The 14,377-nt window shown below is 45.8% G+C and overlaps 1 protein-coding gene across 2 annotated transcripts in view; it reads left to right on the top strand.

Annotated features, from left to right (window-relative positions):
- Window positions 1–14,377, top strand: part of TRPC1 (transient receptor potential cation channel subfamily C member 1) — a 94,632-nt gene that overhangs the window by 53,397 nt on the left and 26,858 nt on the right. For both annotated transcript variants that reach the window (XM_075861470.1, XM_075861471.1), the window contains one exon: window positions 2,613–2,788. In XM_075861470.1, the coding sequence (XP_075717585.1) occupies window positions 2,613–2,788 (176 nt within the window). The remainder of the gene's footprint in view (window positions 1–2,612; window positions 2,789–14,377) is intronic.

Raw genomic sequence — 14,377 nt, 5'->3', positions numbered from 1 at the left:
TTCAACAAATCTTTCGTCTGCTCGGCTTGCATCTGCATATTGTCTCGGATCGAGGGGTCCAGTTCACTTCAAAGTTCTGGAGAGCACTCTGCGGTCTCACCGGTGTAAAGTTGAACTTCTCCTCGGCCTATCATCCCCAGTCCAATGGTCAAGTCGAAAGGGTTAACCAGATTATGGAGAACTATCTGCGGCACTTTGTCTCCAGGCGGCATGATGACTGGGTGCAGCTGCTCCCGTGGGCTGAGTTATCCTATAATAGCCATACTAGTGAGTCCACCACCTCCAGTCCATTCTTCATCGTCTACGGCCAACATCCTCAAATACCTCTTCCTGTCTCTACTATATCCCAGGTGCCTGCAGCTGACTCTACCTTCAGGGACTTTCTGCAGATATGGCAACAGACCCAATCTTCTATTCTGCTGGCGGTGGACCGCATGAAGAGAAAGCCAGACACTAGAAGACGAGAGCCGCCTCAGTTTCTTCCAGGTAGGAAGGTCTGGCTGTCTTCTAGGAATATGCGGCTGAGGGTACCATCCTGCAAGTTTGCTCCCAGGTTCCTCGGACCCTTCGAGATCCTGCTACAGATTAACCCTGTGTTTTACAAGCTTCAGGTGCCTCCTACCCTCAAGATTCCTAACTCCTTCCATGTCTCCCTGCTGAAGCCCGTGGTCCTGAACCGCTACTCCAGGACTCCTAATTCCGCAGTGGCTCCTGGCGGCTCGTCAGGGACTTTCGAAGTAAGGGAGATCCTGGCCACCAAGAAAGTGGGAGGAAGGACATTTTATTTGGTGTATTAGAGGGGATTCGGTCCAGAAGAGAGGTCTTGGGAGCCAGAGGAGAACATCGATGCCCCTGTCCTCGTGAAGAAGTTTCTCTCCCCATCTGGCCCCAAGAAGAGGGGGCATAAGAGGGGGGATACTGTAACGTCTATGGCCGTCTATGGTCGTTCTGACTTACCCTCCAAAGGGCCGCAGCCATGGACACGTGAGTTCCCTGCAGCGTCTTCCTCCTGTGAGACGCCGGCACTCACTTCCTGGATCTGAGACTGCCTCCCGCAGGGCGCGCGCGCACAATTGCAGGAAGTCTGTAATCAGTCCAGAATGCTGCTGGACTATAAAAAGGGCTCTGCCCTCTTGATCTTTGTCTGAGCGTTGTTGTATACCTAAAGTTTGTCTTGCAAATGGTCTCCTAGTGTTTTCCAGTTCCCAGTGATACCCGTTCCTGCTGCCTGTACCCTGTATCCTGTGCTACTGTGCCTCTGTGCCGTCTAGAGTCTAAGTCAAGTTGTGTCTTTCACTGCATCGACTGAGTCACACCCCGCCGGGTGTCCGTCAACTGCCGGAGCCTTATCTTCAGCCAGAATCACCGCTACTGTCTGCATTGCGTCAGGTACCCTTTCTGGACTATAGACTTTGTACTATACCTGTTTGACCAGCTGCTATCCCGCTATGCGGTACGGCCCAGTGGGTCCACACCCCGCGCCGTGACAATAGATAAGATTAAAATGCAAAATTGTAAACCTCTGTGATACAGCCAGGGACTGCACATTAATTAAAAATCTCTGGCCAACCAAGCTGTCCCAGTAAAGGATGTTTTTGTGATACCACAATTAATAAACAGCTTACAAAGCTCACAATTTTGGCTTGTATTTGTTACATTTTATATTCATATAAATGCAAACTATAAAATACTAAAATACATATACTTGTAATTTGGGACAGTTCACTTTAGAAGACATGCTTTGGTGGATGTCATCTTTAGGTCTGTGCTTATTCTGTATGTTACTATTCTACCACATAATAGTTATATTATTAGTGTAGTTGCAGCAGCATATAGCATGGCAGTAACCTATATCACCATATATTAATACGTATTTGTACACATCAATATTGAACTAACAACTGGGAACAACAAGATATGATTTTTATGTTATTTTTTTCTATTGCTTGTAAGTCATCATAAACCTGCAATCCTCTGCATGAATTTTGTTTCTGTAACCCAGAGTTACAGTGGGCAGCAGAGCAATCTCCGCTGTATCTGGTAACCAACAGAGCAAAAAATGTCAATACAGCACATGAACTGTTATCCTCCAGCTGTAATCTGAGCTGGATATAATCATTCCTGGATTTATACTCTTTCACAACGATTTCCCTGACTGCATTTGCCAGAGAATAGACAACAACATGACTTTGCTAAACTTGGGAAGTCATGCATGTTTTCTTTTTGCTACAGGCTAATATCCCTTGGGCTTCAGATGTTAAAACATTTAATCCTATTAAAGAAGGAAATCGAAATCTAAAATCTAGTTTTTACTTTGAAGTTCTGTTTAAGTAGAAATTTCATGAGAGCAGAAAAAGTATTTATGAGATTAAAGTAAAGGTTGAAGGACCTGGCAAATTTTTTTGAAGGACATTATGTACTATGTCCAGCATTCCTCTATAGTTGATGGTCATGTTCGGTAAGAGTTTTCAATAGGAGTTCTACTTGTAATAGTAAATAAAAAATGACTTATAATTTTCTGCTTCATGAATGTGCACAGAGATGATATGAAATATTATTTAATGATTATTGATGATACATTAAACTTGTGTTATGGCAAATTGTTTTTTCAGATATCCATGGGTCAGATGTTACAAGATTTTGGAAAATTCCTTGGCATGTTCCTTCTTGTCCTATTCTCATTTACAATTGGACTGACACAATTGTATGATAAAGGATATACAGACAGTGAAGCCAAGGACTGCGTTGGAATCTTCTGTGAACGCCAGAGCAATGACACATTCCACTCGTAAGTCCATTATTCCTTTCAGTTCACTTTGATTTAAAAATTAATGAAAGTGATAAATTCTTAACAATACTGTGATTAGGTTACATTAGTCATGGCTAGTCATATAGTTTTATCTCCCGCCACCACTAAATGCCTATAGCATATACTATGGTTAGTCTAATGTTTGCATATGTTACTTTAGACCGAATTGACAACTTTGTTGAGTAGACAGTGGCTATAACAAAATAAATAAAGCAGTATTTCTTCTTCTCAATCTCAAGCTACCTGTTATCATAGCAATAGATCGGTAGGTGATAGCTCCTGTCAGAAAGCAATAAGTGTATGGCGTCGCACGCACGCTACGGTAGCTGGCAACACTCCAAGTAGCAGTGGGCAATAAGGTCGTACTCTAAGAACCTATTCAGACGAGCGATGTTCACATCTGGGTGCTGTCCAAGTGTATAACAGACAACACACGGACAGAATACTGACCCATTAAAGTCAATGGTCTCATATACATGTCTGAATTTCCGCACGGACCAGCTGTCTGTGCAGAGAAAATCATGGCATGTACTACTTTGGTCCGAAGTCAATGGGTCAAGGAAAAAATTGGACAGCACATTAACGCAATCCGAGTGCGGTCCATTTTTTTCTTGCTAGGAGAAGCTGAAAAAAAAGTAGTCAGGTTTATTTTGACGCACGTGAAAAACCGATGATTACTGAATGCTACACGGATGTGAAAAATTGACACATGGAACGCACTCTATGATCATACTGATTTAAAATCAGCGATTTTTCCCTCAAGAAACACTGAGGCGTTTTACAACACTCGTCTGAATATAGGCTTAGTGTCGTTGCAATGTGGCTGTAGAACAGGTCTTGCCGCACACTAAGGCCCCATTTACACGACAGGGTTTCCCGACCGTGTGACGGCCGTTCAAAAAACGTCCGTCGCACGGCCGCAGTAGGAATAATAGACCCCAAATGGGGCTATTCACACAACCAATTTTTTGACAGCCCAGGAAACCCGGCCGTCAAAAAATGGTACTTGACCTATTTTCTGACGTTTTCCCGGCCGCCCGGCCCCCATAGAATTCTATGGGCCCGGGTAATACACGGTCATCACTGGGATCTGTTCCGAGTGACGGCCGTGTCTTCCGTCGCTCGCTCTCTCCTCCTCCTCCTCACAGTGAAGTGCATGTGAGGAGGAGGAGGAGGGTATTTTTTTGCTTCCTGTAGGAGCGGAATCCCCAATCCCCAGCCACAGCTTCGGCAAAGCTGTGGTCGGGGACTGGGGATTCCGCTCCAGGAGAAGTCCCTGACTTCACTGTCCATATATGGACACAGTGACATCAGGGACTTCTGAAACGAAATCCCAGGCGCTGTGGCCGGTGTTTCCGCTCCAGAAGAAGTCCCTGACTTCACTGTGTCCATATATGGACACCGTGAAGTCAGGAACTTCTGAAGTGGAATCCCCGACGCTGTGGCTGATGTTTCCGCTCCAGGAGAAGTCCCTAACTTCACTGTCCATATATGTGGCCGGGGATTCCGCTCCAGGAGAAGTCCCTGACTTCACTGTGTCCATATATGGACACAGTGATGTCAGGCACTTTTGAAGGACATTGAAGTCAGGGACTTCTCCTGGAACGGTGGCTCTATCTATAGACAGGTAGGGGGGTGCCATCTAAAGGGGGGGGGGTGCTGTGTAGAACTACCTGCAGGGAGCTTTGTGGCATTACCTATGGGGGGGCTGTGTGGCATTATCTACAGGGGGCTGTGTGGCATTACCTACAGAGTGCTGTGGCATTACCTACAGGGGGCTGTGTGCCACTACCTATAGGGGGCTGTGTGCCACTACCTAGAGGGGGCTGTGTGCCACTATCTACAGAGGGCTGTGTGGCATTACCTACAGGGTGATGTGTGGCACTACCTACATGGGGGATGTGTGGCACTGCCTACAGGGGGGCTGTGGCAGTATCTACAGAAGGCAGTGTGTGGCATTATCTGCAGAGGGAAGTTTGTGGCAAAAATGTACAAATTAAATTCATCCGATTTTAAAACGGACAGGGAAAAAAACTGATGCAAAACAGGTCAAAATCGGCCGTTAAAAACGGCAACACGGCCCGGAACGGATGTAAAACGGATGCAAACCGGCCGGGAAAAGCAACCCAAAACGGCCGATTTTATCGGCCGACACTCGGACCCTGTCGTGTGATTAAGGCCTAAGCCGTGCCTCCAAGCCTGTTGCAGAACTATTTGTAAAGGGTTTGCCAGACACAGGTTCTGTGTCGACGCCCGGGGATAATCAGCCCTCATCAGCTCCAAGGTCTGCTAGAGTGACGCGATCTGTTACCACTCAGGCTTGCAGGCTGAGGAGAGGGAGAACCTATCACAGCCTGGCCTGACGGTTCTAGCTCCTGCCCTTGGTCTATTTATACCCTCACTTGCAGCATGCTCCTTGCCTGTCATTGTCTGGTTTCCTGGCTCTGCGATTCCTGCTATTCACCCGATTGACCACTGTTACTTATTGACCCTGACTTGCCTGACTATTCTCCTGCTCTGATTTTGCTCCTACGTACTCCCCTGGTTTGTTTCGGCTCGTTCACCAATGCCTGTTGCTCACGGTGTCTCCGTGGGCAACTGCCCCTACCCCCCCTTGCTTCTGTGTGCCCTTGTCTTGTGTTGTCTGTCTTGCACTTACTGAGCGTAGGGACCATCGCCCACTTGTACGCCGTCACTTAGGATGGGCCGTGCAAGTAGGCAGGGACTGAGTTGCGTGTAGATTAGGGCTCACCTGTCCGTCTCCCTACCCCGATTTATTACATAATCACAGGCCCCATACCTTTTCTTACCATGGTCCCTGACTCTACTATGGACCCCCTTGAGGCCCTGGCTCAGCAAATGCAGGGTCTCTCCCTACAGGTCCAAGACCTCGCTCAGAGGTTCAACCAGCGGGATGCTACCCAGGTAGTGCCCTTCACCTCACCTCTTGAACCCCACCTCAAGTTGCCTGACCGGTTCTCAGGGGACCGAAGGACCTTTTTCTCTCTTCGGGAGAGTTGTAGACTCTATTTTCGATTAAGACCCCACTCCTCAGGTTCTAAGATATATGGGTATAATTAGGTCCCAGCTCCAGGACGGCCCCCAGGAATGGGCCTTCTCCTTGGCTCCTGACGCCCATGAACTTTCTTCTGTTGACCTTTTTTTTCTGCTCTCGGGCTCATCTATGACGAGACTGACAAGACTGCCTTGGCCGAGAGTCAGCAGGTGACTTTACGTCAGGGTAAGAGACCCGTTGAGGAGTACTGTTCTGACTTTAGGAAGTGGTGTGTAGCTTCTCGGTGGAATGACCCTGCCTTGAGGTGCCAGTTTAGATTGGTTCTGTCGAACGCCCTGAAAGACCTGTTAGTTAGCTATCCCTCCTCAGACTCTCTGGATCAGGCTATGGCTTTAGCGGTACGTCTTGACCGACGTCTCAGGGAACGACGACTTGAACATTCTGGTGCCTTCACTTTTGGCTCCCCTATGATGGCTCCAGAGGTTCCGTTGCTTCGTTCTTCCACGGAGAACTCGGATGAACAGATGCAACTCGGGGCCTCCGTGTCTCCCCAACAACATAGAGATTTCCGCAAGAGGAATGGTCTCTGCTTCTACTGTGGGGATGACAAGCATCAATTGAACTCCTGTCCCAGGCACAAGAATAAGCAGCCGGAAAACTTCCGCTCCTAAGTGACCATCGGGGAGGTCGCTTGGGCGCACAGGTATTTCCCGTAAATATGAAGCCTAATAAAATCTTGCTTCCCTATCAGGTTTCTTTTGATGGTAGGTCTGCCACCGGGAGTGCCTTCGTGGATTCAGGGTCTGCTGCTAATATTATGTCTGTGGAATTTGCTATGTTTCTAGCTATGCCACTAATTGATTTGCCTAAACCTGTCCCGGTAGTGGGTATAGACTCCACACCGCTTGCCAATTTTTATTTTATGCAGCATTCCCCTGTTTTTGAACTCATTGTTGGCTCCATTCATTTGGAGCAGTGTTCTGTATTAGTGATGCAGGAGTTATCGTCCGATTTGATTTTAGGCCTCCCTTGGTTGCAGACGCATAATCCCACTTTTAACTGGAATACTGATGATCTTACTAAATGGGGTAATGAATGCATGACGTCATATTTTTCTATTAATTTGGTTTCTCTCGTTGAGGAGGTGATCACTCTACCTGAGTTTATTCAGGACTTCGCTGATGTCTTTTCTAAAAAGGCCTCCGAAGAGTTACATCCTCATAGAGAGTACGATTGCGCAATCGATTTGGCACCAGGAGCAAGGCTCCCTAAAGGTAGGATATTTAATCTCTCTTGTTCACTGTAAGGAACCAATATCCCCTTCCTTTGATTCCTGATCTCTTCAATCAGGTTCAGGGGGCCCAATGGTTCTCTAAGTTCGATCTTCGGCGGGCTTATAACCTCATCCGTATCAGAGAGGGGGATGAGTGGAAGACCGCGTTTAATACACCCGAAGGTCATTTCGAATATCTCGTCATGCCCTTTGGGTTGTGTAATGCTCCCGCGGTCTTCCAGAATTTCATAAATGAGATTTTAAGAGACTATCTGGGGATATTTCTTGTAGTGTACCTTGATGATATACTTGTGTTTTCCAAGGACTGGTCCTCCCACATTGAGCATGCCAGAAAGGTGCTCCAGGGACTCCAGAAAAACAAACTCTTTGCAAAAATGTGTGTTTGGGGTACAGGAGATACCATTTTTGGGTCAAATCCTCACTCCTCATGAATTCCGCATGGACCCTGCCAAGGTTCAGGCTGGGGCAGAATGGGTCCGCCCTGCCTCCCTGAAGGCCTTACAGTGTTTCCTGGGGTTTGCTAATTATTACAGGAGATTTATTGCTAACTTCTCGGTCATCGCTAAGCCTCTTACGGACCTCACTCGTAAAGGTACTGATCTCCTCCACTGGCCTCCCGAGGCGGTCCAGGCTTTTGAGATCTTTAAGAGGTGCTTTGTCTCTGCCCCAGTGCTGATTCAGCCTAACCAAATGGAGCCATTCATCGTGGAGGTTGACGCCTCCGAGGTGGGAGTGGGTGCTGTTTTGTCCCAGGGTACTAGGTCTCTCACCCATCTCCGTCCCTGTGCCTACTTCTCCTGGAGGTTCTCCTCCACCGAGAGTAATTATGACGTTGGCAACCGCAAACTCCTAGCCATTACACCACATTCCAAATTATTATGCAAATGTTATTTTTCGCTGTTTTTCCTAAATAGTCAATGCAAATGACAGTCCGTATAATCTTCGAGCCATCAACCGTTGGAGTGTAATGCAAATTTTATTGAACAAATCTCCTAATGATAACAGATTTTTTTTTAGAAGTAAAAAACTTAAAATGCACTGTTTCAAATTATTATGCACAACAGAGATCAAAACATTTTAAAGGTTGCAAAGAGAACTAAAATGGTAATTTGTTGAATTTGCAGCATTAGGAGGTCCTATTTACAGAAATCAAAATCTCTTTCAATCAAAAAAAAACTTAACAGGCCAAGTTACATGTTAACATAGGACCCCTTCTTTGATATCACCTTCACAATTCTTGCATCCACTGAATTTGTGAGTATTTGGACAGTTTCTGCTTGAATATCTTTGCAGGATGTCAGAATAGCCTCCCAGAGCTTCTGTTTTGATGTGAAGTGCCTCCCACCCTCATAGATATTTTGCTTGAGGATGCTCCAAAGGTTTTCGATAGGGTTGAGGTCAGGGGAACATGGGGGCCACACCATAAGTTTCTCTCCTTTTATTCCCATAGCAGCCAATGACACAGAGGTATTCTTTGCAGCATGAGATGGTGCATTGTCATGCATGAAGATAATTTTGCTTCAGAAGGCACGGTTCTTCTTTTTGCACCACGGAAGAAAGTGGTCAGTCATAAACTCTACGTACTTTGCAGAGGTAATTTTCACACTGTCAGGGACCCTAAAGGGGCCTACCAGCTCTCTCCCCATGATTCCCTCCCAAAACATGACTCCGCCACCTCCTTGCTGACGTCGCAGCCTTGTTGGGACATGGTGGCCATTCACCAACCATCCACTACTCCATCCATCTGGACCATCCAGGGTTGCACGGCACTCATCAGTAAACAACACGGTTTGAAAATTAGTCTTCATGTATTTCTGAGCCCACTGCAACCGTTTCTGCTTGTGAGCATTGTTTAGGGGTGGCCGAATAATAGCTTTATGCACACTTGAAAACCTCTGGAGGATCCCACACCTTGAGGTTCGCGGGACTCCAGAGGCACCAGCGGCTTCAAATACCTGTTTGCTGCTTTGCAATGGCATTTTAGCAGCTGCTCTCCTAATCCTATTAATTTGTCTGGCAGAAATCTTCCTCATTATGCCTTTATCTGAACGAACCCGTCTGTGCTCTGAATCAGCCACAAATCTTTTCACAGTACGATGATCACGCTTAAGTTTTCTTGAAATATCCAATGTTTTCATACCTTGTCCAAGGTATTGCACTATTTCACGCTTTTCGGCAGTAGAGAGATTCTTTTTCTTTGCCATATTGCTTGAAACCTGTGGCCTGCTTAATAATGTGGAACGTCCTTCTTAAGTAGTTTTCCTTTGATTGGGAACACCTGGCAAACTAATTATCACAGGTGTCTGAGATTGATTACAATGATCCAAAGAGCCCTAAGACACAATACCATCCATGAGTTTAATTGAAAAACTAATAATTAAATGTTTATGACACTTAAATCCAATGTGCATAATAATTTGGAACACGGTGTAAATTGGCATTTGAAGAGTGGCGCCACTTCCTGGAGGGGGCTAGGCACCAGGTAACGGTCCTTACTGACCACAAGACTCTGGTTTTCCTAGAATCTGCCCGGAGGTTAAACCCGAGACAAGATTCAACTTTGTGGTTACCTATAGGGCTGGGTCAAAAAATAGTAAAGCTGATGCTAGCTTCATGGCTAGCCCTCCTCCTGAGGAGGACCCCGCTTGTATTTTGCCCCCAGGTATAATCAATTTAGACTTAGTCTCCGAAATTGCGGCTGATCAAGGTTCTGCTCCCGAGAACTTTCCTGAGAACAAGCTGTTTGTTCCCCTGCAATTCCGGCTAAGGTTGCTCATGGAGAATCATGACTCCGCACTATCTGGCCATCCAGGCATCCTGGGTGCCAAGCACGTAATTTCTAGAACCTATTGGTGGCCTGGGTTGCTTAAAGACGTTAAGGCCTACGTCGCCGCCTGTGAAATTTGTGCTAGGTCTAAGACTCCCAGGTCCCGACCTGCGGGCTTACTATGTTCTTTGCCCATTCCCCAGAGACCTTGGACCCATATCTCTATGGATTTTATCACTGATCTACCTCCATCCCAAGGCAAGTCGGTGGTGTGGGTTGTAGTAGACCGCTTCAGTAAGATGTGCCACTTTGTACCCCTCAAGAAACTACCCAATGCCAAGACGTTAGCTACCTTGTTTGTCAAACACATCCTGCGTCTCCATGGGGTCCCGGTCAATGTTGTTTCTGACTGAGGAGTACAATTTGTTTCATTATTTTGGAGAGCTTTCTGTAAGAAGCTGGAGATTGATCTGTCCTTTTCCTCGGCCTCCCATCCTGAAACTAATGGCCAAACCGAGAGGACTAATCAGTCTCTAGAACAAAACTTAAGGTGTTTTATCTCAGACTGTCAAAATGATTAGGTCTCCTTCATTCCCTTCGCCAAATTTTCCCTTAATAACCGGGTCAGTAACTCGTCGGGGGTCTCCCCCTTTTTCTGTAATTTTGGGTTTAATCCACGGTTCTCCTCCATTTCACCTGGTGGTTCCAACAATCCCGAGGTAGATGTCGTTCATCGGGAACTGTGCACATTCTGGGCCCAGTTTCAGAAGAACCTTGAGGCGTCCCAGAACATCCAAAAGACTAAGGCAGATAAAAGACGTTCAACTAACCCCTTATTTGTGGTCGGGGATCTGGTGTGGCTGTCTTCTAAAAATTTGCGCCTTAAAGTTCCGTCCAAGAAATTTGCTCCCCGGTATATAGGGCCGTACAAAATCATTGAGTTCCTCAACCCTGTCTCCTTCCGGCTGGAGTTACCCCAATCTTTTCAGATACACAACGTGTTCCATGCCTCCCTCTTGAAAAGCTGCTCCCCGTCCTTGGCTTCATCGAGGAAACCTCTGGTCCCTGTTCTCACTCTGGATGGGGTAGAATTCGAGGTAGCCAAGATTGTGGACAGCAGGATGGTCCAAGGCTCCCTCCAGTACCTGGTCCATTGGAGAGGATATGGGCCTGAGGAGAGGACTTGGGTACCCGCCCGGGATGTTCACGCTGGTATATTGCTCAGGAAGTTTCATCTTCGGTTCCCCAACAAGCCAGGCCCACCTAGGAAGGGTCCAGTGGCCCCTCATAAAAGGGGGGGTACTGTAAAGGGTTTGCCAGACACAGGTTCTGTGTCGACGCCCGGGGATAATCAGCCCTCATCAGCTCCAAGGTCTGCTAGAGTGACGCGATCTGTTACCACTCAGGCTTGCAGGCTGAGGAGAGGGAGAACCTATCGCAGCCTGGTCTGACGGTTCTAGCTCCCGCCCTTGGTCTATTTATACCCTCACTCTCAGCATGCTCCTTGCCTGTGATTGTCTGGTTTCCTGGCTCTGCTATTCCTGCTATTCACCCGATTGACCGCTGTTACTTATTGACCCTGACTTGCCTGACTATTCTCCTGCTCTGATTTTGCTCCTACGTACTCCCCTGGTTTGATTCGGCTCATTCACCAATGCCTGTTGCTCACGGTGTCTCCGTGGACAACTGCCCCTACCCCCCCTTGCTTCTGTGTGCCCTTGTCTTGTGTTGTCTGTCTTGCACTTACTGAGCGTAGGGACCGTCGCCCAGTTGTACGCCATCACTTAGGACGGGCCGTGCAAGTAGGCAGGGACTGAGTTGCGGGTAGATTAGGGCTCACCTGTCCGTCTCCCTACCCCGATTCATTACACTATTTTTCTCTGTTATTTCCAAATAACGGGTAAACAGAGAATAAATTGGAAGTTACAGAAAGTGAAGAATAGTTTCTGAGACACATCAGCCGTGCATAAAATCAGTGCAAGTTACGCATACTACACAAGCCACACATCATGGCTTCTGAGGCCTCTGATGGGTCATCAATAGTGAGTGGCACAGAAGGTGCAGTAATGATGCAGACCTTGCTGTATCGATAGGAGTACCAGCGAATATGCATTATGTTGTGTGTGGAGCTGAGGGTGAAACATTGAAGGCTAACAAGGTGGCTACTGCGGATGCCCCTGCTCCCTTGATCGACGACCGTTTGAGCCATTAGTTGTATTTTTTATGTATAGGTTTATAGTTTGGACTTGATGGACCTGTGTCTTTTTTCAACCTTATCAACTATGTAACTATATCGCTACAAGTGGACTTTAATTAATAGAATTCCAGACAGATTTAAAGGCCATAGGGGAACGTACTTATGATTTGGAAATTAAAGTGACTGATTTTGTATAATTATATATAACTTTGGTAGATAAAGTAGAAATGATAAATGATGAAATGGCCAGACATACATTAACCCCTTCATGCACCATAACGTAAGTGCAAAGCCATACTCTGCGGGTGTCAGCTGTGTATTACAGCTCACCCCCGGCACTAACGGCCAGGAACATCGATCGCACTTTTCCTGGCCGTTTAACCCCTCAAATGCTGCAATCCATCACGACAGCAGCATCTGAGGCGTTATAGAGGGGGACGGCCCCCTCTGATAGGTCATCGGCGCCCCCACAACGCGATCGTGGGGTGCCGTTGGTTGTCATGGCAGCAAAGCGGCCTAATGAAGGCCCCCAGGACTGCCTTCACTCTGCCTCTGTTAAGCCCTACATGTGGCTGTTTTTTGGTCAAATTAGCAGTAAATTTTTTTAGTGAAAACTGATCAAAAAGACCTATGTACCAAAAAAATGCTATCAATAAAAACCACAGCTTGTGCCGCAAAAATTAAGCTTTCACACTACTCAAAACAAAAAAGTTATGGCTTTCAGAATATGGAAAAAAAACACATTTTTTTCTAACAAATAGTTTTTAAAGGAGTAAAACATTAAAAAACCTATATAAATTTGGTATCGCCGTAATTGTATTGACCAGGTGAAAGACTAAAAAACGAAACCCAAAAGAAAATGGAGGAATAGCAGTTTTGCCCAATTCTAGCCCACAAATTTTCAGATTCCCAGTACATTATATGGTACTTTAAATGCTGCCAATAGAAACTACAACTCCATCCGAAAAAACAAGCCTTTCCATTGATGGAAAAATAAAAAAATTATGGCTCATAGAAGGCGGGGAGTGTAAAACGAAAATCAAAAATCAAAAAATGGCTTGGACTTTAAGGGGTTAAAACTTATGGACACAGAACATCGTTCCCGCAGGAATAATGTGCGTCTGAGAGGAATCTCAGGGACCATTCCAAATGACCAACTGCATGCCTTCATAATAAAGTTATTGGCTCAATATTATCATAAACACCAGGGCTGAAATGAGAACTTGACCGAGTACATCAGCTGCCAAAAGGTAAAAATGCACCTCTAAATGCTCCGATGTAATGACTAGATTTTATTTCTACCATGTGATAGACTATGTTAATTTAAACAACCACAACACTCATCAGAGGATTGTAGAAACATCACTGTGCATTTGGACTTAACAGCAGCAGGGTTAATTAGACGGCGAGAATTTTTTACAGTAATTAAGTCTCTACGAGAGAATAATGTTCCATACAGGTGAGGTTTTCAGTGAGGCTACTAGTGGTTAAGAACGGACGCCAGTATGTTTTCACATATTTAAAGAAAATGATGGAAGCAAATAAAGAATGGAACTTTTTACCTATGGCCTCTACGCAAGTGGAAAATTGCTCATCAAACAGAAAATATAAACCGGACAGTCAGAAGATGTGCCAAATTTATCAAAGTGGTGCACGTCATATGATAAATTTGGCGCATCTTGCTATACGTGTTAGACACTTTTGTCTTTCTTATACCACCTCTTGGTTGGCTTAGTTTACACTCGTTTTTAAGTTACGCCCTCTTTGTGAGAGACCACGCCAATGTCGAGCGCAAAAAGTGTCCAAAGCAGTTACTAAATATGGCACACACACGTGCATCAGAATTCGGGCCCAATTTGTTCGTGAAAGTTAAAGAGGCTCTGTCACCTCATTATAAGTGCCCTATCTCCTACATAATCTGATCGGCACTGTGATGTAGATAACAACAGTGGTTTTTATTTTGAAAAACGATCATTTTTGAGCAAGTTATGAGCAATTTTAGATTTATGCTAATTAGTTTCTTAATAGACAACTGGGCGTGTTTTACCTTTGTACCAAGTGGGCGTTGTAATGACCAATCAGCGTCATACACTTCTCTCCATTCATGTTCATTTGTACTAAGCACAGCATGACCTCGCGAGATCATGCTGTGCTGTCACATGCACCCACATTAACTTTACTGAAGAGTCTTGAGAGTGAATAGACATTACCTCCAGCCAAGACGCGATGTCTATTCACACTCCCGACACTTCGGTAAAGTTTGTGTGGGACTTAATCACAACACAGATCTCGCG

This window comes from Rhinoderma darwinii, chromosome 4 (genome assembly GCF_050947455.1).
Source record: "Rhinoderma darwinii isolate aRhiDar2 chromosome 4, aRhiDar2.hap1, whole genome shotgun sequence".
Taxonomy (NCBI): domain Eukaryota; kingdom Metazoa; phylum Chordata; class Amphibia; order Anura; family Rhinodermatidae; genus Rhinoderma; species Rhinoderma darwinii.
Note: the sequence above shows the minus strand (reverse complement) of the source record. Positions and strands in the feature narration are given on the sequence as shown.